Source organism: Delphinus delphis, chromosome 2, assembly GCF_949987515.2.
Source record: "Delphinus delphis chromosome 2, mDelDel1.2, whole genome shotgun sequence".
NCBI lineage: Eukaryota > Metazoa > Chordata > Mammalia > Artiodactyla > Delphinidae > Delphinus > Delphinus delphis.
This window is the reverse complement of record NC_082684.1, coordinates 47,133,562-47,154,289: the sequence shown is the minus strand read 5'-3', so window position 1 is coordinate 47,154,289 and position 20,728 is coordinate 47,133,562. Positions and strand designations below refer to the sequence as shown.

The 20,728-nt window shown below is 47.1% G+C and overlaps 1 protein-coding gene across 2 annotated transcripts; it reads right to left on the bottom strand.

The window, feature by feature from the left end:
* Nucleotides 1–10,922: 10,922 nt before the first annotated feature.
* On the bottom strand, nucleotides 10,923–15,628 carry BMP4 (bone morphogenetic protein 4). Of its 2 annotated transcripts, XM_060003447.1 has the most exons (4): nucleotides 15,397–15,628; nucleotides 14,475–14,599; nucleotides 13,033–13,356; nucleotides 10,923–12,056 (listed from the first exon to the last, which is right to left on the bottom strand). In XM_060003447.1, the coding sequence occupies exons 1-4, from the start codon at nucleotides 15,450–15,452 to the stop codon at nucleotides 11,200–11,202; spliced, it is 1,362 nt and encodes a 453-aa protein (XP_059859430.1). In that variant the 5' UTR covers nucleotides 15,453–15,628; the 3' UTR covers nucleotides 10,923–11,199. The 2 variants fall into 2 exon arrangements, with proteins under 2 accessions (XP_059859430.1, XP_059859431.1); XM_060003448.1 differs by lacking the exon at nucleotides 15,397–15,628 and having other exon boundaries at nucleotides 13,033–13,409; nucleotides 14,475–14,597.
* Between the last annotated feature and the right edge of the window lie 5,100 nt (nucleotides 15,629–20,728).

Genomic DNA, 20,728 nt, shown 5'->3' with positions numbered 1-20,728 from the left:
CAACCAAGCTCATCTATTTAGGTCTGTGACTAGTTAGCTAAGTTGGTTATAGTGCTGTCCGCTCAGGGGCAAGGTCAAAGTATCAGTTTACAGAATCGGTGATTTTCCCTCTGTGGCGCAGTCACAGATGACTGCCCTAACAATTCAGTAGTATTTTGGTCCCTTAAGGAACCTGGAGACAAAATCTGTATAGAAAAGCAATGCAAGTCAAGGACTCTGACGGAAAACTGCCTCAAAGTCCACGTGGGACACAACAGGTCAGGAACTCCTGAAAGGACACAGTTATCAACCTTCAAGGTCTAGTTCAAATTTTGCTGGCTCTATGAAAGCTTATATTGAAGAAAATGTGTGATAACCTTGAGGGCTTCCACGTATTAAAGTTAAATTGACAGGCTGATTAATTCTTTTTTAAAAAATGCATTTATTATTTTATTTAGGCATCTTGTCAGTCACCTCTTAATTCTTCAGGATGTTTGTTCCACACTTTGTGGTCAAATCCCATTTCAGTTTTTCTTGGTTTGATCTTTTCCTTCCTCGAGCTGTTCTGATTTCACCCCTAAAACACCCACACTGCCTTCATAGGCCTTCTTGGTAACCTGGCCTAATTCCCCATTTGGAGGCATTCCAATGATACCACTCAAAATGAAAGAGAGCTTTCATTTTGAAAACTATAAATATTGTAGATTAATGTTCTATTCCATATGAAATAATGTAATAAAATAAGTTTCTAAATAAAGTATTCTTTGCCTCTTTCCAGATCAATTACTTTATAAATGGACCACAAATTCTTTGTAATGTCTTCATATTTCCCTAGATTAACAAACTCGGTAGAGTTTTCTACTGAAAATGCAATTTAAAGAAGAGACTATTGGCACACATGAGAAAGAAGTATAAAGAGCTATCAAGTTATTCAGATCAAATGTAAACAAAATTAAAAGTCAGCACTAAAATGTTTATTTGTGGTCTGCAATACCTGAGTAAGTTTCCTTGTTTTGTAGTCTGCTACTAAATGTGTTCAGCCTAGTGAAACACTTATAAATAAACTGCTGAGTTAAGCATCTGCTGAGATAAGCACCTGTTACAAGAAAATTACAGTGTAATATTATGGAGATTCTAAGCATCTCCTTTAATTACAAGGAAGGATTATTCTCAAATATTAAAAAAAAATTATTCTAAATTACATAGCATGATGCCACCTCGATGCCTAATAATATTTATTAAAAACTGGAAATGCTGCTCAGTACTAAGAATTGTGTTAAACCTATGTTCCATATAGCGCCGAGAACATAGGCTGATAAGCTATAAAAGTACGTATCAGTTAGTAATGGATTCTCAAGTTATATTTACAATTATAGGTAATCTACTAAATAAAAAAAGTTTCTCTACACTACACCATGTAGGCGAGGCAATGATATTACAAATATTGTATGTAATTTATTTTAACTTTGCAACTTTAACCATATTTATTTTCTGCCTTCCGTGCTGAAATAATCTTCTTAAAAGAAAGCACACAAAGGATTAACTAACTACCTTAAAACGATGAACAAATTTCAGCTGATAACATTTAAAACATATTTTTATACCATGCTTTAATTTTTTAAGCCAAGATGAAAATTGTGTGAATAATTCAAATATACATTTCTAGCCACTATGTCTCTCTATTCTTTGGTTAAAAAAAAATTATTCCTGGATCATAAACCACTATATTTTAGAGACTATATCTGCTTATTCTGCACACCATAAAGAAGTGGTATAATGACATATATGAACTGGACAATTCTATTTATTGATGAGAAGGATGGTGATGTTTTACATATAATAGGCCCAGTCAAATCCCAATTATTCGTCAGTATGCTGGCCAAACATTCACCATATTCCATGACTTATAAGATGAGAAAAGAACTTGCCTAAACTTTCCAAAAGAATTTAAATGAATGTTACTTTAAAATCATATTGCTTTCATTGCCGTGAGGAGATGGGACATATACACAGAGACAGCAAACTTCATTTAACATCCAATGAAGAACATAGACTGAATCCCATGATCAAGGATGCAGGAAGCAGGGAGACTTTTCCGAGTAACTCATCAGAGGAGGCCTTACTGAGAAGGAGACATAGAGCCGAGAACTGAACAACAAGAAGGCCAGCCTTGGGGAACTCTGTCTGGCAGCAGAACTTCTTAGAGGGGACAGCAGACAGCAGAACCCCTGAGGCAGGAATGAACACTTGTGGTGGTTAAACAACAGACAGGAGGCCTGTGGGCCTGGAGTTTAGTTATCAAGGAAAAAAGAGGCCCGAAGTACCCTCAGAGAGACAGGCAGGGGCCAAATCACGCAAAAGACCACATAGGGTTGAAGATCTGGGACAAAAGGGCGTACTTCGGTCAAATAAATTGACGCATCCCTGGGCTGACCGAGGTTGAGCAGGTTTCTCCCTGTGGGACTTGTCGAAGCCTTCGAAATGTGAATGTTCTTTGTAAATTTCCAAGAAGGTAATACAGTTCCCAGAGCTTCCCAAATACATTTGGTCACGGCATTCTTTTCTCATAAAGGAGCTCTTGAGACTATTGTTTCAAGGAAAATGCTTTGGCCAATGCAGTGGCCAAAAGCAGGGGTTGATAATCTGATTTTAGGCCAAATCCAGCAGGCGGCAGGCCGCCTGCTTCTGTACAGTCCCTGAACTAAGAATAGCTGATGCATTTTAAAAATAGTCTTTAAAAATCAAAAGAATATTTCACAACGTGTGAAAATCATGAAATTCAAATTGCTGTGCCCATAAATAAAGTTTTATTGGGACGCATCCCACGTGCTTTTGTTCACTATTCTCCAGGGCTGTGTTTGTGTAACCCTGGCAGAGCTGAACAGTTGTGCCAGAGACTATGGTCCACAGAGACTAAAATACTTGCTATCTGGCCCTTTATGGGAAAAGTCTGCCATTTCTTGTCTAAAGCATCTTTTCAGTTACTTTACTATAAATCTTCATATGAACGTTGGATCATAGCCATAATTTACATATTTTATAGTAAATACTTATTAAGTACTTGTCCTATTCCATACCGTATTTTTTGCCTTTGATATTTATTTTATTACATTTTGTTCTAAATTTTTAAATTGCTACTTAACAAACTCAGTTTCTTTACCTTTAATATCCTCGATTTCTTTAGTCTGAGTGTGTTTTTCAATAGATTGGATAATAAGCACTTCAATTTTCTTATACTTAAAAATAAGTTATGGGGGCTTCCCTGGTGGCGCAGTGGTTGAGAGTCCGCCTGCCGATGCAGGGGACGCGGGTTCGTGCCCTGGTCCGGGAAGATCCCACATGCCACGGAGCGGCTGGGCCCGTGAGCCATGGCCGCTGAGCCTGCGCGTCCGGAGCCTGTTCTCCGCCACGGGAGAGGCCACAACAGTGAGAGGCCCGCGTACGGGAAAAAAAAAAAAAAAGTTATGGTTAACTCTTTAATATGCTTAGACATTTCTGAAGTTGGATGTGAAGTTTGGTGTATACATCTATATCATATCACTTTCATGTGATATACATTTAACCACGTAGCATTTCTTAGTAATTCCTGTACCTACTCCTATACTGCTTCTAGTTTCTCAGATGTTAAGCTCTAACAATACTTTAAATATTTCTGAGTTACGTGCTTATTCCACTGACCTCTTTTTCCACTGATAACCTAATTACAAAGGCTTCTTATAACTGTCATAACATTTTTAAATCTTCTAAGGCCAGTCAACTATATTACCTTAAAATTGGGGGAAGTATTCTTCCCCATTCATTGATCCATCTGAATATCTTTTAAGTGCCATGTAATGTTTAAGGAGATTTTAGTTAGTGTTGCATTAAAACACAGGGATGCAAACAATTCTTTATAAATTCATGCTTATCTTAGTAAACACTTTTCTGTTTAAAATTCTGGGTGTTTATTTTTAACCATGTGCACACAACCTAAATACAGTTTCATTGTGAACTATTCTGGGGAAAACAGAAGTGCCTTCCTGACTCTCCCCTACCCTGTCACACTCCCCTCCCCAGAGTCATGCTTCTCTTAGAGAAGCCTAGATACATTGTCAATGGATGGAACACTGCAAAAGAGACCACAGATCATTTGGTCCTGTTTGTCATTTTCTTCCCCCAACAATTCCCTAAGTTTTATCTTCTTAGTCCCCATGACTTGTCCCACAATATCATTGATCTTAGGGAGATATGGCTAGATTTAGTTTCTCCCACAAATGCTCAGAATTTAACAGTTTCAACTCAAAATCATAGTTTGGCTTGTAGCAGCAAATCCTTCAAATTTTTGTAATGGCCCTTTTATTGACAGAGCTTATTAAAGGTCTGGTTTCTTCCCTCAGATCTCTGTGACTAATCTCCCAGTTTGGAAATAATAGACACATTAAAAGAAGCACAGTAGATCTCATGCTAACTAGAACCTCAGAGTGTTCAATCTTCAAGAATGCTTAAAAAGTCCTTTATGGTGATGGGTCTCTAAGGTGGGGCATATTTGGTTAAAATAAATTATGAGCTAGTTCTGGAGAATTGCTAAGTGACAATTAAATAAACAATAACCTACACATAGTATAGGTCCTCAGAGATGATTTAAATGCATAGTTTAGTTTGGGTAGAACAAGCAGGATTGCCAAGCGACAAACGTATCAAGATAAATTTGTATAATTCCCATGCAGAGTGTCTTCAATATATTAAAAATTTCCTCCCTGAGTATTGGCGGGGGGGAGTATTTAAAATAAAATGCAATGTCTGTAAAGAAGAGGAGGAGAGATGTTGGTAGAGTTTGTCTTCCTGGAGTTTTCACCTGAAAAGTCCACACTAAACTGACCCAAACAAACAATGTTAGCAGATCTGTCCTCTCAACAGCTATACGCTAAATCCTGCATCCCTTCAATCCGGAAAAGCTGGTCAATCTCAAGATAGATAACGAACAAAATAGCCTGAAGTTTTGGAGTTTAGGGGAGGAGAAAGGTTGATCAAACCCACTTATCACACTCCTGAGTTTTGAAAGACAGTGGGAAAAGTGGCTCTCCTTGTTAGGGGTGCCCACCCCCTCCTTTCCAGCCGAAGGGAATGCTTTGCTATGCAAATAATGAGTCTGATCTCAGAGGAAGTGAAGGACCCAGGATAGTAAAGAAACTCACCTTTTGGAGGTAAACTAACTCTTTTAAGGTACCATTGAACAAATTACTTCTCCATGCTCTGAAAGTTCTTAGTGCCCTAAAACCCCCAAATCACCTGAGATTGGTTTGCTCTGTTGAGGGTCAGGCCTCATAAAGAGTGAGTCCCACGGGGAAAACATCTTTTGTCTGTCCTAGTTAAGGTACATTAAAGAAGCATGTGGAAATCACTCAGCAACTGGACATTTGTGTTTGACCCCAACCAACTGGAAGCTGAAGGCTGCAAGTGTCAAGGTCGGTTCCAAGCCTAGTAACCCAACTGAATTAGGTTTCAATTTGAGACTTACTCTGTTTAGATAATTCTGCTTCCCTTTCCCATCACCTTCAGTTCCCGAGAAAGCTGGTGCGAGAAGTCAGGGCAAGAAAATGAGGGACACACATTGAGTCCAGTAAGAAATTGTTCAACCAGTGGTTTCAGAGACCTTTAGTATGTCTCTTCTTCTCTGGGTCTTGAAAGAACATATGCCCAAGATGACTAAATCAGGTGGATACAAGTCCTGCAGTATAAAATTTTCTGAGCCCCAGATGTCAGGTAACCCACTTTTCAGGATACTTAAAACATACAAGGAGCATTCTGTTTAGTACTTTAGCACAACATTTAAGTTGAGCCTTAAGAAGTCGGTAAGAACCTTAATGAAATTTGGAAGTGATGCCCATAGCTCTGCTATTATAACTAGGCTGCATAAAATTACCCAAGGATGACTAAGTTTTATACCCAGCCTGCTTTCACAAAGGTGATCTGCATTAGCATATATGTAGACCATACATTTGAGACATTAAATGTTAAGGTTATAATATTTATCTGAAATTAAGAAAAATGGAAAACAAAATAAAAGCTTTATGAAAATTTGTAAGTATATGAGCAAAGAATGAAAAAGAACATAGAAAAACATGAATAGTTTTAAGATGATGAGGTTATAAGTAAATTTGCTATCTCATAAAAAATTTTTAAACTTCATTTTAATAAAAACTAGAAACAATAGAGGAGGAAAGAGATAGTTGCATCTAAGCAACTGGAATGAGATATTACAATTGCACATTAAATACTTGAGTCTGAACTTTCTGGAGGTGAAGTTAAGTCTGGGTTAGACAGCTCTCACTGACCAATTTAAGAAGGTTGATAAGTAAGTTCTCAAAAGATACACCTTTTTCTACTTTGTAATCCTAGGTGAATTCAAGGGACAATGGGTATAGCCTTAACTATACTTGTTGTTATCCTAGAAAAAGAGCACTTCATTGTTTTTCACAATAATCTATAGAAGACTAAAGTAAATTGAATTCACTTAGAAATTCTTTCTCTCCTTCTCTCTCTCTCTCTCTTATAATGTGCATGTCTTTGGGCTCTTCCCCTGGGTCCTACCTCAATAATAAACTGCTTTGAAAACAAAATGACAAGGATTAAAAAATTAGCATGAAGCTTGAGATGAACATAGTTACACGTTATCTCAACTGAATCATGGACAACTCTGCACAGGATTCAGTCAGTTGCTGATAGCAGAGGGACAGAGAAACAATTTCAGGAGTAAATGATAGAGTCCAATATTTTAATCTCAATCAGTGTGCTTTGGATCCTTTAGAAAATCATCTGCTGGCCAGGCCTTCAGTTACTAAAACTAAAACTATTGCTAAAGTAATGACAATGAAACTACGCAAACTAGAATCTACTTGCACCTTGGCTTGGGGGTTCAAGGATTTAGGCTGGGGGTCCTTGTTTTGAACTACGTAAAAGCATTTATATTCAGGGTTTTTAGAGAATATTTTGAAAAGAAAGAAAAGGCAGAAACAATTGGAACTTGCTTCAGTTAATTCCTTAAGTAAGGTGACTTATGAATTGTAATTTCAAATGACTTCCTCAGTGAGAAAATATTCTAATTCCTTTTTCTAGGATTGACTAAATGTTACACACCTTGAATTTTTTATCCTTCAAAATTTCCTGTGGCTTTTAAAAAATATTAGAGCAATCAAAAATTTTTCCTAAAAACAAGCCACTTTTCTTCATGAGTGACCACTTCAGTTTTGACCTGTTTATTTATTCTGCCACTAAGTGCTGAAAGCATAGGGAAATGGGACCCTTGCAATACCACCCAGGCCCCATTGCTAACCACTCAACCTACTTCCAGTTAAGTTTTCAAAATTGTGCTAGTCTGTCTCAGATGGTTCACCCAAGTAATTCTGCATCATTTCTAATTTGACAGTCCACCAATTATCCTAAATTCCTCTAGGTAATGCTAACAACCTTCTGATTCTCAGGTAATGTAAGGTCACCAGGGTTGTTTTTGCGTTATTCTTTTCATCTTAAAAAGAGAGTGTGTATATGTTATATAATTTGCTCTGAGTTGAAGCAAAAGTGTCATTAAGGACAAACAGTTTGGAGACATGGGCCTGAAGCTTTATTCTCCTAGATTCCCCTTGTAACAGTAACACCATGCTGGGCTCCGGCCTTTGAGTGGCGGGTGACAGTAGCAGCACTGTGACTCCACTGGTCCAGAGGCCCAGAGGAGGTCAGCTGAGGTGATGTCAGGTATTACGGGCTTGGCATCTCATTTCTGAAAGAAATCAGCCAACTCCACTCATGCACCCCCTAGGCCTCCTCTATTCCCCTCCCTCTCCCAACAGTTGGGGCAGGCATGGTGGCAGTTCAGCCGGAGCCCCACTGGGCTCTGTGTCCTAAGGAGGCTCAGAGGGCAGCTGGTGAGCCCTGTCTGCACGTCAGCCCTCAGCTCTGCTCCCGTCCCGCCCACACCCCGTTCAGTCCCTCCAAGATGCGAGCCCACGGTGAGCTCCCCAATTCCTGCTCTCCACCCCCAAGGAAAACCCCTCAAGATCTCGACCCCTCTTACACGCGTCCACCCAGGTGAGCTTTCTCCCCGGTCTCCACAGCCCTGCGCGGCCGCTTGACCCCGTTTCACAGGAACCGTGCGGACCTGCCTTAGGACACGCGTGCGATACTCGGATCCGGCTTCCCCTGAGCACCGGGTCCCCCTGCGATCTGGCGGGGGAGCCCTCCGTGCAGCTCCGCGCAGCCTCCAGGTGAGCATTCTGGTCCCCGACAGGGAGGACGCCCCCTGGCGCCCCCGCGGCAGCTGGGCCGAGAGCTCCGGGAGCAGGCGGGGGCGGAGCCTGTCCGCGAACCTTGACGTCCGGCCAAGGCCGGGTGATCGTCGGGGGCTGCCAGCTCCGCTGCTGCCCTGAGCCCTCTCAGTGTGGCGCTGCCCGGCGGCAAGGGGGTGGTGGAATGAAGCACGGTCAAGACAGAAAACAAAGTCAGCAGGTCACCTGGCAGGTTCAGAGTGAATTATGCAACGAAAGTCGGGGAATGTGTGATGCGTTCCGGGGCCACAGACCGCCCCCCCGCCCCGTAGCTTTTTTTTCTTAAGCTCCTAGGAAGCCGGTTCCAGTTTAAGGGTTGGGCAGGGATTGACTGAGCAGCTCCTCTGATGTGGTTACGACTCTGTTGAATTCCTCAAGAGTGATTCTCCCTCCCCATCTTTCTTTAAGTAATGGGAACATTACTCTGGGCAAAAAAAAAAAAAACCACACTGGGATGGGGGCAGACTTGATCCAAAAGCAACGACAAGAATCACCCTACAACTTGCATAAGGTACTCAGTCGACCATTAGTCCAAAATCTAAAATACTGAAACCTAAATTAGATCATCACATACATTCAATTCCTTATCTTCCCGAACCTCAGGACTGTGCCTTCAAACAGAATTCAAAGAGTTAAATCTGGCCATAGCTCGTTGTTTTTCATGCTAACATTTGTGGCATTAGGACTATTTTGTTAACTAGGTATATGCAATTCACAGAATTTCACGGTAAATTCCCCAGACCAAATATTTGCCTGAACAAATAAACAACATTATCCATTCCTGAAAATAAGCCAGTGGTGGGGGGGGAGGTTCGGGGGAGGGTGGTTGCTAGAAAGTGACCTGAGCCAGGCAGCCACTGGGCTCAGGATTTGCCCTCGGATGATTTGTCCAAGTGCTAGAGATCTGCGGGTTCCTCTTCAATGACACGGACATTTCAGAAAGTTGCTGGAAATCGGGCAAAACAAAACGAGGCTGCCTGAGGGGAACCCTTAATGGGCTTCCCCTAAATGATTTATTCGACCTCCTTACCATTAATCAAAGGGGCAACGACCTGGGGGGCTAGGGGAGGGGGGAAGTAACCCTCTTTGCAGGGAGTTTTGGAGGAACTGTGGAGTCTTGCTGCCTTTGCCTGGGGCTCTGATCTCCTCTCTCCACCTGTGCTCTCCAGGGAGCTGGGGCTTTGGCAACTGCTCCACTTCTATTTTTATTGGTTTCCACTAAGCTGCTCCTTTCAGAGGATTGTAGGACTTCAGCAATTAAAAACAAAAATGAGTCCTGCTTCACCCACCCCACCCCCAAGAGCACATGGAAGTGTGTGTACATGAATGCGGGGGCACACTCAGCACCACAATGGCCACCACCACTGCCACCCACCCCTACCTCCTCGTGAAAAGAATGCACTTCTAACAGCTCATCCCACAGACCACACGAAGACACTGCTTTTGCCCCAAACCCATCCAAGCCCATGCAGAAGAAAAGCACGCACAAGAAATGAGCCCACGCAAGCTAAACTTCAGGGTGTCATTTACTTGCTGGTGGCAAAAAAAAGCAAAGGTCTCTCCTCTGGTCCTCTGAGCCCCTATATCCGTGTCCTTCCAGAAACCCATTTCTCTGCCTCACTGGCAGCCCTGAACTGAGGGAGACTGCTCAAGCACATTAGCATTTTCTATTTTGTTTGGTCAAAAACTGAGCTTTGTCCTTGGAGAAACCCTGGCTCAGAACATCACATCCACCAGGTGTATCACTTTCTGCTCAGCTCCAGGGAAGGGGGGAGGAATGGCACAGAGATGCAAGGAGAGTTGGCATTTGACTCGAGAGACTCTATACAGTGGGATGCTTTCACAGTGCCCACTTGGAAATTCTGACCCTTCAGTATCTGACCTCATTCCCACCCCCCAACCCAGCTCAATCTTTTGGAATTTTGAATTCAATGAAAGCCTTCACCTGGGGAATAGGAGACAAGGTGGGAAAAGTCCAGAAACACTGGAGAATTTCTACCATGTGGTATATCAAAATAGTGGTCACCAAACTTTTTGAAAGTAAGGCAGATTATTTATTTTATTGGATAAAACCCACTTCTCAAAAAAAAAAAAACCTCAAAAAACTCCTGCTTAAGACACACATACACACGTTAATATGTGAGTGTGCAAATTAGTTTTGGTTTGAAAATACAACATTGGTGCCTGTAATAACCGGAGATGCCCTGGGTATCATAAAAGCAGAGGTGGGAAGCATTTCCCTAGAGTTGAGACTCTTACCCATCACACTTTGCTGGGACACACCTCTAACAGGTGAGCGAAAACAGAGGATGTACAAAGAGCCCCAAACTGAGTCTTTAATCTGGCCTACTCCTTTCATCCCACTGTTTCTCCAAGGCATGTGTCATCCAGATGGGAGAGGATGCCGCGTCCTTGTCCTTGTTAACATTAAATAGAAATGGAAAACAATTCATCCTGGCAATTACCATCCTCCACCATCAGTTTACTTCCTGTCTTTCCAACTTAACCACCTCCAGTTACCACACTCTGACTTCCACAGTGCCCCCAGCCCCACCTTAACAGAAAAAAATCTCATCCAAAAGAGATGGGGCGAAGGGAGAGAAAGGATTTAAGAGAAAAAGAACATAGTTTACCTTTAAAATAATGACTCATTTTATTTTTTCTTTTAATACGTAGTTATAAATATATTTTGTCAAAATATATGATCAATATGGTCAAAACATTTGCACATAAAGTCATAAATAAGGTCAAGGTGAATGTTTAGATTTTTTTTTCCTTTCTTTTTTTTTTTTTTTTAAGATAAAAGTCCAGCTATAAGGAAGCAGTCTGTGTAGTGTGTGGGTGAGTAGTGGATGGAACGTGTGTGTGTGTGTGTGTGTGTGTGTGTGTGTGTGTGTGTGTCCCCAAGGAAGGCCTGATCTCAGCGGCACCCACAGCCCTCTACTACCATCTCCTGATAATTTTTCAGTACCACCTTGTCATACTCATCCAAGTACAGCATGGAGATGGCGCTCAGTTCGGTGGGAACACAACAGGCTTTGGGGATACTGGAATTGACAGAGTTGACCAGGGTCTGCACAATGGCATGGTTGGTTGAGTTGAGGTGGTCGGCCAGTGGAAAGGGGCAGTCTCCATGGCAGTAGAAGGCCTGGTAGCCTGGTGGGGCCACAATCCAGTCATTCCAGCCCACATCGCTGAAGTCCACATAGAGCGAGTGGCGCCGGCAGTTCTTATTCTTCTTCCGGGCCCTCTGTGGGTGATGCTTGGGGCTACGCTTGGCCCTCCGGCGTCGGGTCAAGGCATGTCCCCGGCCATCATGGCCAAAGGTGACCAGCAGAGGCCGGAGCTGGGCCCAATCCCCACTCCCTTGAGGTAACGATCGGCTAATCCTGACATGCTGGCCCTGGCGGGTCCGTGTCTGATGGAGGTGGGTCACCTCAATGGCCAGCCCATAATTGGGCTGCTTCTCCCGGGTCCAGCGAAGGACTGCAGGGCTCACATCAAAAGTTTCCCACCGTGTCACATTGTGGTGGACCAGTCTCGTGTCCAGTAGTCGTGTGATGAGGTGCCCGGGCACCACTTCTGCCGGGGGCTTCATAACCTCATAAATGTTTATACGATGAAAGCCCTGCTCCCAGTCAGGGCCCTGGTCCACCTGCTCCCGGAAGAGTCGAAGCTCTGCGGACGAGATCACCTCGTTCTCTGGGATGCTGCTGAGGTTAAAGAGGAAACGAAAAGCAGAGTTTTCGCTGGTCCCTGGGATGTTCTCCAGATGTTCTAGGCACAGTCAGGGAGGAAAAGAAAAAGGGGGAAAAAAAAAAAAGCACATGAGCTATTTCAGAGGCTGAAAAATCAAGAAATAGCTAAGAGTCGGGTGATGAGTGATGAACTCTGCTTATATAGTGGAAGCCTATTTGGGGGAAACAAGCATACCGTTTAATCTGAAGGAGCAGATAAATGGCGCAGCTAGCAAACCAGCGAAGCCTAGCTAGCATTCAGCAAGCACCAAAGACAGAATCTCCCAATCTCCTTTATACGTCTAATAATTTCCATGTGTTAACTCCTTACTCCACCACCATCAGACTTCCCTTTTAAAGCCCTCTTGGCTTTGTGTACACAGTTTGCTTTACAAGTGGTTGTAAAGAAAAAGAGGGGCCAACAGAGCAGAGGCAGGAGGGAACATGCACACAACCACCTTCTGCCTCTTCCACTTTCGAGTATGTTACCAAACATTTCCCCAGCGATCTTGGAAGCACAGAGCATGCCTTGTTGATCATGTTACAGAGAGGAAAATAAATTCCAACACAGTAATGATGCTGGTGGATTAATAACTCAGATTTACTTTGGAAAAGAAACATCCGCTAGGAAACATTCAGATCGGATTACAAGGCCCCTATTGAATAAACCTGACAAACACACAGCTGTAATATTAAATTCAGTAGGTGCTTTGAAAAACAGAAAAAAAAAAGTCAGAAACCCTGGCATAAAAGGCTTTGATATAGCAAAAACACACGGCCGGGGCTAGCCCACGTCTGAGTGGTGTCATTCCCCTTCTCCCCAACCCCTCCCTTCTGTCTCCAAAAAATAAATTCAGCCACAACTCTGAAAACTCCAGAAAGCAAGCAGCTCTGTCCCCCAGCCTCCTGGATGTGGGGCTCTGAGGTAACCGGAACCCCTCTCCCCTGGAGCTTCCACTGTCCCACCAGGCAGCCCTACTGGCCCTCCCCAGCCCAGACTCGGGGCAGGGACTGACCTTCGTGGTGGAAGCTCCTCACGGTGTTGGCGCGACTGGCGGGGCGCTCGGGATACTCCAGACCGATGCTGTGGATCTGCTCCCCCTCCTCCTCCCCAGACTGAAGCCGGTAAAGATCCCGCATGTAATCCGGGACGACCGTGCTCTTGCTAGGCTGCGGGCGGCGGCGCAGCCCGAACATCTGCAGAAGTGTGGCCTCGAAGTCCCGAAGGAGCTCATGACTCTGCCCTGAGCGGCGTCCTCCCGCGTGGCCCTGAATCTCGGCGACTTTTTTCTTCCCCGTCTCAGGTATCAAACTAGCATGGCTCGCGCCTCCTAGCAGGACTTGGCATAATAAAACGACCATCAGCATTCGGTTACCAGGAATCATGGTGTCTCTGGGGAGGGGGAGGAGGTGGAAGGTTAAAGAATAAATAAACACCGATAACTAGAGAGAAATAGAGATGTCTCTGCATACGCACATAGGGCTAGAGCTAGAGGGTCAAGATGTAAAACAGGTCAGAAAGATCAAGTTTGTGTCTTCGCCCTCACACACACCCCTCACCACCAGCTGCAGCCATGCACGGCCTGAAAGTAGGAATTGCCCTGTAATTACTTGGTCTAACTTGTTTACAGTCAAATAACCCCAAATCAGATAGCCTCCATCCTGTTAATCTTTTTTTGTCCCAACTGCTATCTGAGCCATGATCTCAGCTTGGCTTCTTCAAGGATAAACAGTTAACATTGAGAAGGTAAAGAAGGGTGGGGGAGGGAGAATTAAAATGCCATCGCTCTCCTCTCCACTTCAGACCTTCAGCCTCTCTCCCCCTCTCCCTCCACCCCCCTTCTTCCTCCGCCCTCCGAGCCAGAGCCCGACTTCCACCACTTCCAGCTGGTTCGGAGCAGGAGGGAGGGAAAGCAGAGAAGCAGGAGCAGGGTGAAGACACGGGGGAGGCAGGGTCTGGGGGCGGACCGAATGGCTGGAGGGTTTATTTTACTGTGGCTGATGAGTTTGAAATGCCCAGCAAGAAGCATCTGATCGCGCCCTCTCGCTCACTCCCGGGGAAGGGTGTGTGGGAGGGGATGAGTCCAAGAGCGACCTCTGTGAGTTTTGACAAGCAGCTAGGAACTCGCCACAGGGGCACTGGGTGCTCTCCAGTTATGTGGGGAGGGGGGCCCTTAGCCCCCCGCCCCCCCCGGCTGAGGACCTTCCATCAGTTTAGCCCCCTCTCGCTTCCCTTTCTTGCAACGCACGGATCAGAGAGAGCGAGTGGGAGCAAGGAGCACTTTAAATAGAACCGGTGGGCTCGGAGCGCAGTGGCTGCCCGGCCTAGAAGAAAGCGACAGCGCTGCCAGAAAGCAGAGTGTGGAAGGAAGGTCCGACGGGAGGGACACAAGGCGAGCACGGGTGGGGAGGGCAGAGTGAATTCCCGGGAGGAGGGAAGGAAGAGGTGTCTACTCACTGACAGAAAACAAGGCATATAATAACAGTCCATGATTCTTGACAGCCAATCTTGAACAAACTTGCTGGAAATGCTCAGAGGAGCTGCGGCAGTGCGTTGCTCTGGATGGCACTACGGAATGGCTCCTAAAATGAATATTTGAATATAATGAGACTCTGGCGCAGACAGACTCTGTTTTTCTTCCAGCCCCTAGGCGTCACGTGAACGCAGCGGCCCCGCCCCACGCACGGAGGAGCCCGCCCTCCCCGAGGCGGGCTGTGAAAGGGCCCGCGCGCCCGCCCCCGTCTCCCCACCCCCCAATCCCCGCCCGCCCGCGGCCCCGCCCCCTCCTGGAGAGGCCAGCCTCCGCGCCAGCAGCCCCAAACCTCAAGCGGTCCGGGAGGAGCTCCGGGTGGCGTTCTGCGGAGCCCTCGGCCGGTCCCCGGGTGCACCGCGCGGAGGACGTGGTCCTCGCCTCTACCTGTAGCCTTCGGTGCGTCGGGCTGGGCCCTCGCGCCAGCGGCCTGAAGCCGAGGATCTGGGGGGCACCGTAAGGGCTGCGCCTTTCAGCCCGAACCCAGCTCAAGTGGGGCCGGGATTGGGGGCAGCGGAGTCTCAGCCGCTGAAAGCCACCACCGAGAGTCATTTAAAAAGGAAAGTGCTGAGGGACACACAGACACACGCGCCGCGCGCACCCCACTTCCTCCCCAGGGTCTCCGAGAGGCCAAATATTGCTCCCAGTGACAGCTAGTCACCCCCTGGCGAACGCTTGCGAATGTTCAGAAGAAGTGGGCAGCCGCTTTAGCTCCCAGCCAAAAGCGGCGGACCCTGTCACGCGGGGCCGGGGCGGGAGACGTTTAGGCGGTAATCGGTGTGGGAAAGTGGTGAGGGAGCCGCCGCTAGGCTCTTTCCTCCGGTTCCTTTACGGAGAGAAACTCCGCACCTCGGCGATCCCTGCCAAGCAAAGCAAATCTCCGAAGAAAGTGGTCGGTGGGCCATTAAAGGCTGAGGGGCGGACGCCGAAGCGCAAAGCTCAGGGCAGACGCGAAAAGAAGCGTCTCCTCAGAAAGGGCGCATCGCATTTTTCAGGTCTCAATGTAGCGGAGGTTTTACAACTCCCGACCCGGCGCAGAAAGGAAATCCCACCGCATTCCCAGGAGTCGAGAAAACCGTGAACAGCTTTCGGCCTGCGCTCGACCTCTGCGTCTGCGTCTCTCTCTTTCTCTCTCTTCCCAGCTTGTCTTTTTTAAACTACTACTCCTCCCCCGCCACTTCCTCCCCCACCCCCTTCCTCCTTTGCACCAGCTGCAGAGTCGCAGCAAATATTTCTTCAAGAATTTTACCAGCCCACAGCTCAAGGAATTACTGGGATGTCCTAACCGAAGATGCTGCACGCGTGGGTCGCTCAGCACGGGGGCCTTTTCAAAAACCTGACCCACGCAACTCTGAGTCAGCCCGGCCTGCCCCGGGGTCCCGAGTCCCACGACTCCCGCTGCAAAGCGCACGGCACCCGGCCGCCCTTTCCTGAGGCTGTTCCCAGTTCCTGCCCTGGGTCGCTTCAGAGCTCGAGGGCTCAGGCTGCCGACCTCACTCTCCCCCACAAACTTGGCTTTCTTCTTGGGGGCACTCTCGGGAAGGCTTGGAGGAAGAGGAGTAAAGGACTCCTCTTTTAAAGCGCTTAACCCTCCCTCCGGCCGCGGCTGCCCGGCGCCGCCCGACAGCGCGCTAGCCGGGGTGTGGAGGCCGCGGGCGCCCCTGCGCGACGGTCCACGCCCGGCGAGAGCCGCGCCGCTTTTTGAGCGGCTTTAGGTTTTCCCGCTCCCGCGGCACCGCTGGGGCTGACTGCGAAAGTGTTGGGAAGAGCAAGGAGTTTTATTGAGACGCCCAGAACCTTCAAGATGCCCCGTGGGAGGAGCTCCAGAAATGGGAAAAGCACACGGAGAAGGGTCGGTCCCCGCGGGCGAAGGGACAGCGGAAGGCGCGGGCGCCCGCAGTCCGCCGACAATCCTCTGGCCCTAGGAATCTCCCAGGGTGCGGCGGGAGCGCGCGCTGCGCTAAAACCCAGAGGCCGGGGAAAGAGCGGGTTGTGTTTCAACTTCGGATTCAGAAGGATTCATCTCTAATCACATTTTTCTCCCCCAGTTTTCTTAATTAAAAAGATAAAAGCCGAAAAGCACTTTCGTCTCCAGAACTCTTTCTTGAGGGGCGGGGATGCAACTCGTCCTTTACTTCCTTGCCCGAGTTTTCGCCCAACGCCAAAGTTTGTTCAGAGGTGGCCTCAGTTTACCAAGTCAATGTCTGGGGGTTTTAACGTCTCACAAAGCCTTCAGCCCGCAAAACGCGATCCTCACAAACCGCTATCCTCACAAACCATTCACCAAATGGTGCCCGGGAAGCCTCTAAGGTCGCGGGCGCAGCTCCCGCGGGGAGGGAGGGGTCCACAGGGACCCGCGAATCCCGGGACACTTTCCCGTCGGCTCTGAGCCGGGAGGGCCAGTAAGAGCCACGCGTCCGCCGTGCATCTCGCCAGCAACTCTCCAAAGGACACGACACCGCAGGAACCTGCGTTTCCGGGGCGGCTAGCATCCCGGCCGTCGTCCCTACAGACCCTACACCGTGAAATGATAGAGGAGCAGCTCCTTGGATGCTGCAAGTCCACGAGAATAGCTCGTGCGGGAGGCACGTTGGGCAGCAGCGGTTCGCCAGCTTTCAGGGGCATTCGCCGGCTGGGGGCCGGGTCGGGTGACACTCCCCTAGACGCAGCCCTCCCGCGGCGCGCACGCTCCAGAAGCAGGAGAACCGCGCTCACCACCGCGGAACTAGCCCTGGTTAGGTGTTCTCTCTCCACCTCGACGCCCCTCAGTTCCCTCACTTTCTCCGGACCTCAGAGCCATCTCTCCCCTTTCTCTCCTGGCCCTTCCCGCCGGGAAATCGCAAATGCTAGTCCACGAGCGACGTGTTCGGCTCAAGACCCCAAGGTCTTTCCTAACGACCTCCAACTAAAGGCTTCTCGTCTCCGCTCTTCTCCTGCCCCGAACCTACCAAACGTGGAAATCGCCTGGGGCCACCAGACGGAGAAAGTGGTCCGGGTAGAGGCAGTGGCATATATGGAAGTGACTTTCAGCGCAAGCATCCCTACCTCTAGCACCACCACCGGCGTGGGGGGGGGGGGGAAGGGAGCACCTTTTGCCTCGACACAGCCAGAGCCTCCTACTTCTCCCCCCAAGGATGCACCTCAGCCTTCCCCCCCACCCGCCCCTCGCCAGGTAGCCTTGCTCACCATAGATCCCTGCAGTAGCAGGCTCGCCAGCAGCAGCTCCTGGGGACCTCTGAACAGCTGCAGTGAACCTGGGCGAGGGCTGAGGACTGGGACGCAGCAGGCTCGAGACGGCGTGGACGGGAATCCCATCAGGGAGAGAGGCGAGATACTCAGCCCTGATCTGCAGCGGCGTCGCAGGCTCCTGTCCCTCGGCTCTGATGCCAAACTCACCTAGTTTCCGGGCCGAGCTGCGCTCCCCTTTCCTCCCTCCCTCCCTCCTCCTCTGCCCTCCCGCATCTTCTTCCTCCTCTTTCCCTCTCTCTCTCTCTCTTTCTTTCTTTCCTTCCTCCTCCTCTTCCCCGGCAGCCCCTCCCTTCTTCCCTCCTCCCTCGCTCGCCTCCCTTTCTGGGATGGGAGCCCCGCCCACATCCTCCCATCCCGCCGCCGGGCCTCGCCTCGCCGGCCCTGGTCCCGGAAACCCGGGCAGCGCCCGAGTCAGCAGCTGCTGCCCAGGCTGGGACGCCGCTGCCTCCAGCTCCGGGAAGCGTTCGGGGCTCACCTGGTGACCACGTGCAGAGGTACTAGAATGCATGCATCGACTAGTCCCAGTACCTTCCAAAAATACCCAGGGTAGTCTGGGCTTCTCTGAGTTTAGAGTAGCTACTGCCCAAACCGATGATTAAAACACTGAGTAATCACCATTCACCCGAGTAATTAGAGATAATGAAACACCTCTGAAATCAGGTTATGGAGAAGGGAGCTGTTGGATGGGTTTAAAGGGAGGCCTTCCATAAACTGTTAAAGGATTTCCAAACGTTGAGAAACAGGCTGTGCTCAGAGCTGTGTGCTTAAAAGAGGTACCAGGTACCTCTTTGGCTATTGAGAGATGACTTTCCTTCCAAAGCATTTTTTAAAATGCTTCTTGTGGAAAGCCTTGGTGACCCTCAGAAAGTCAGCCCTAACAAACAGTCTACTTCCCCCTGCCCCTCCAGACCTCACCCTTTTGAGGACAGAGGAGGCTTGGAGACAGGCTGGGGCAACGTTTTTATAATTGGAAAAGTCTGTTTGTAACTCATAACTTCCAAGAACCAACAAGGCAGTTATTTTTGTTATTGTTGTTGTTGATTTTTGATGTTGTTGATTTGTGGTGCACCTAGGAATCTTTAACATCAGCAAACTGACATTCTAAGAAGGTAACAACCACAGAAGCAACAACCTTTTTGGCCACAAGGACACAAGACAATATACCCTTTGGTCTGTTTTTAAAGGAAGAAAGAAGATGAGGAGTTGGGCCTTTCCTACAAGAAAGTGCTAGTAATCGTATTAGCAGGGAGGGGGAATGTGTGGCTTTATAAACCTTCCCAAACAGGCGGAGCAACGAGGAAGATAACAGCATCATCTCTCTGTTTTACAAACACCGAAGGGGAAGGACAGCCACGTTAAAGGGACTTGCCCAGAGCCCTGAAGTAAGTTGCAGCCTCTGCTCTCTGAGTCCTGAGCTACTTCAGCTGCAGGGCAGGGCTGAGGGTCACTGCCCTGAGCTCCAGGTAGCTGGGGGAATACCAAAGGATGGAGCATTTTCTGTGCTGGATTTCTTTCCCTGGGATAGATATTACACTTCACTGTCTCAAGCAGGGCATTTAAGTCTTTACTTAAAAAGATACTGGTCCAAGGTAGCTCTTCTGTAAAAACTACCTTCACACACCTCCAATATTTATAAAACAGGAATTACCTCCTGTGTGGAACACAGGTTACAAAGGGTGGGAAGTGCTTGAGATCAGAGAAACAACTGTGAGAGCAGAGCCAAGGTCTCCTGCCATCTTTTCCAAGTTAGGCCTGTGAAGTCTTTTAGCCTAATAATACATCAAACAAGGGAGACAAGCTGAATGGCTTTGGGCAAGTCCTTTAATTCTCTAGGGTCTCAGTTTTCTCATCTGCATAATGAACGAATTAGGCCAGATAATTTCCATGACCCTTTTCAATTTGAAAATGATTTAAATGTTTAATTGAAAGTTTATTATATTAAACATCAACCTTCTTTCATTTAAATCACTTCTGAGCCCACCTCCTCTAAGAACCTCTGATTAAGCAGGACAGGGCAGTACCACCACCCTGAAAGGATGACTGACAATATACCTCCAGCTTCCAACATAATCAAAATTACATTAACTATTAATAATAACACAAAATTAAAACTCCATTCAATCGTTACCTAATGTCCATCCTAGGGCCCTAAGCAGTGTGCTCCTTCTGTAAGGAATAAGGACAGATTAAATGTTTACCAAGCCCCCTAAATCAATCACTACTGTTTTAATCATTAACAAAATGTGTTCCTTAATATTTAAACTCGAAAGCAACAGTGATATGCTGTGCTTAAAAGCAGGGCTTTATTTCATTTTGTAGCACCAGATAATAGGTTTTTTTTCTTTTTTAAAACCCAAATGTTTTTGGATGATAGCTATTATCTCATTTTGCTGAAGCCCAGATACTAAAGTGGCCATTGGGCCACACATGTGTCTATGAAACTCATAGTCTAGGAGTTTCTAATTAAGCCACCTGACATACCTGGTTGAGACCCTGATATGAATCTTTAGATGTGTGTTGAGAGAACTCAGCTTCAGCTCTCCTGGGACAGCTTTATTTCTAGCCCACATTTTAGATGGGTGCAAACCATCATTATCAAATCCCTTTACTCCTCTTTTTGTTTTTTGTTTGTTTGTTTGTTTTCGTTGTTGTTGTTTTCCTTTCTCTCATGCCAAAGAACAAATCACTTGTTGGTTAAAGAGCTAAATCGATCCCAGCCTAGAGATGAGAGGTGGTGAGGACAATCAATCCAGTCTTTTCACCATCTCAAGTTTACTTAGGAATCTTGATGTTTTTGTAGAACGTAATATGGATGGATCAAATGAAACTGTACCCTTAAAACATATAGATTAGGAGGAGAAATCCATCATCATTCAAGGGCAACTACGGCTGCTCTGCTGCTACTGCAGCATAAGGGGCGTTCATTTGTTGG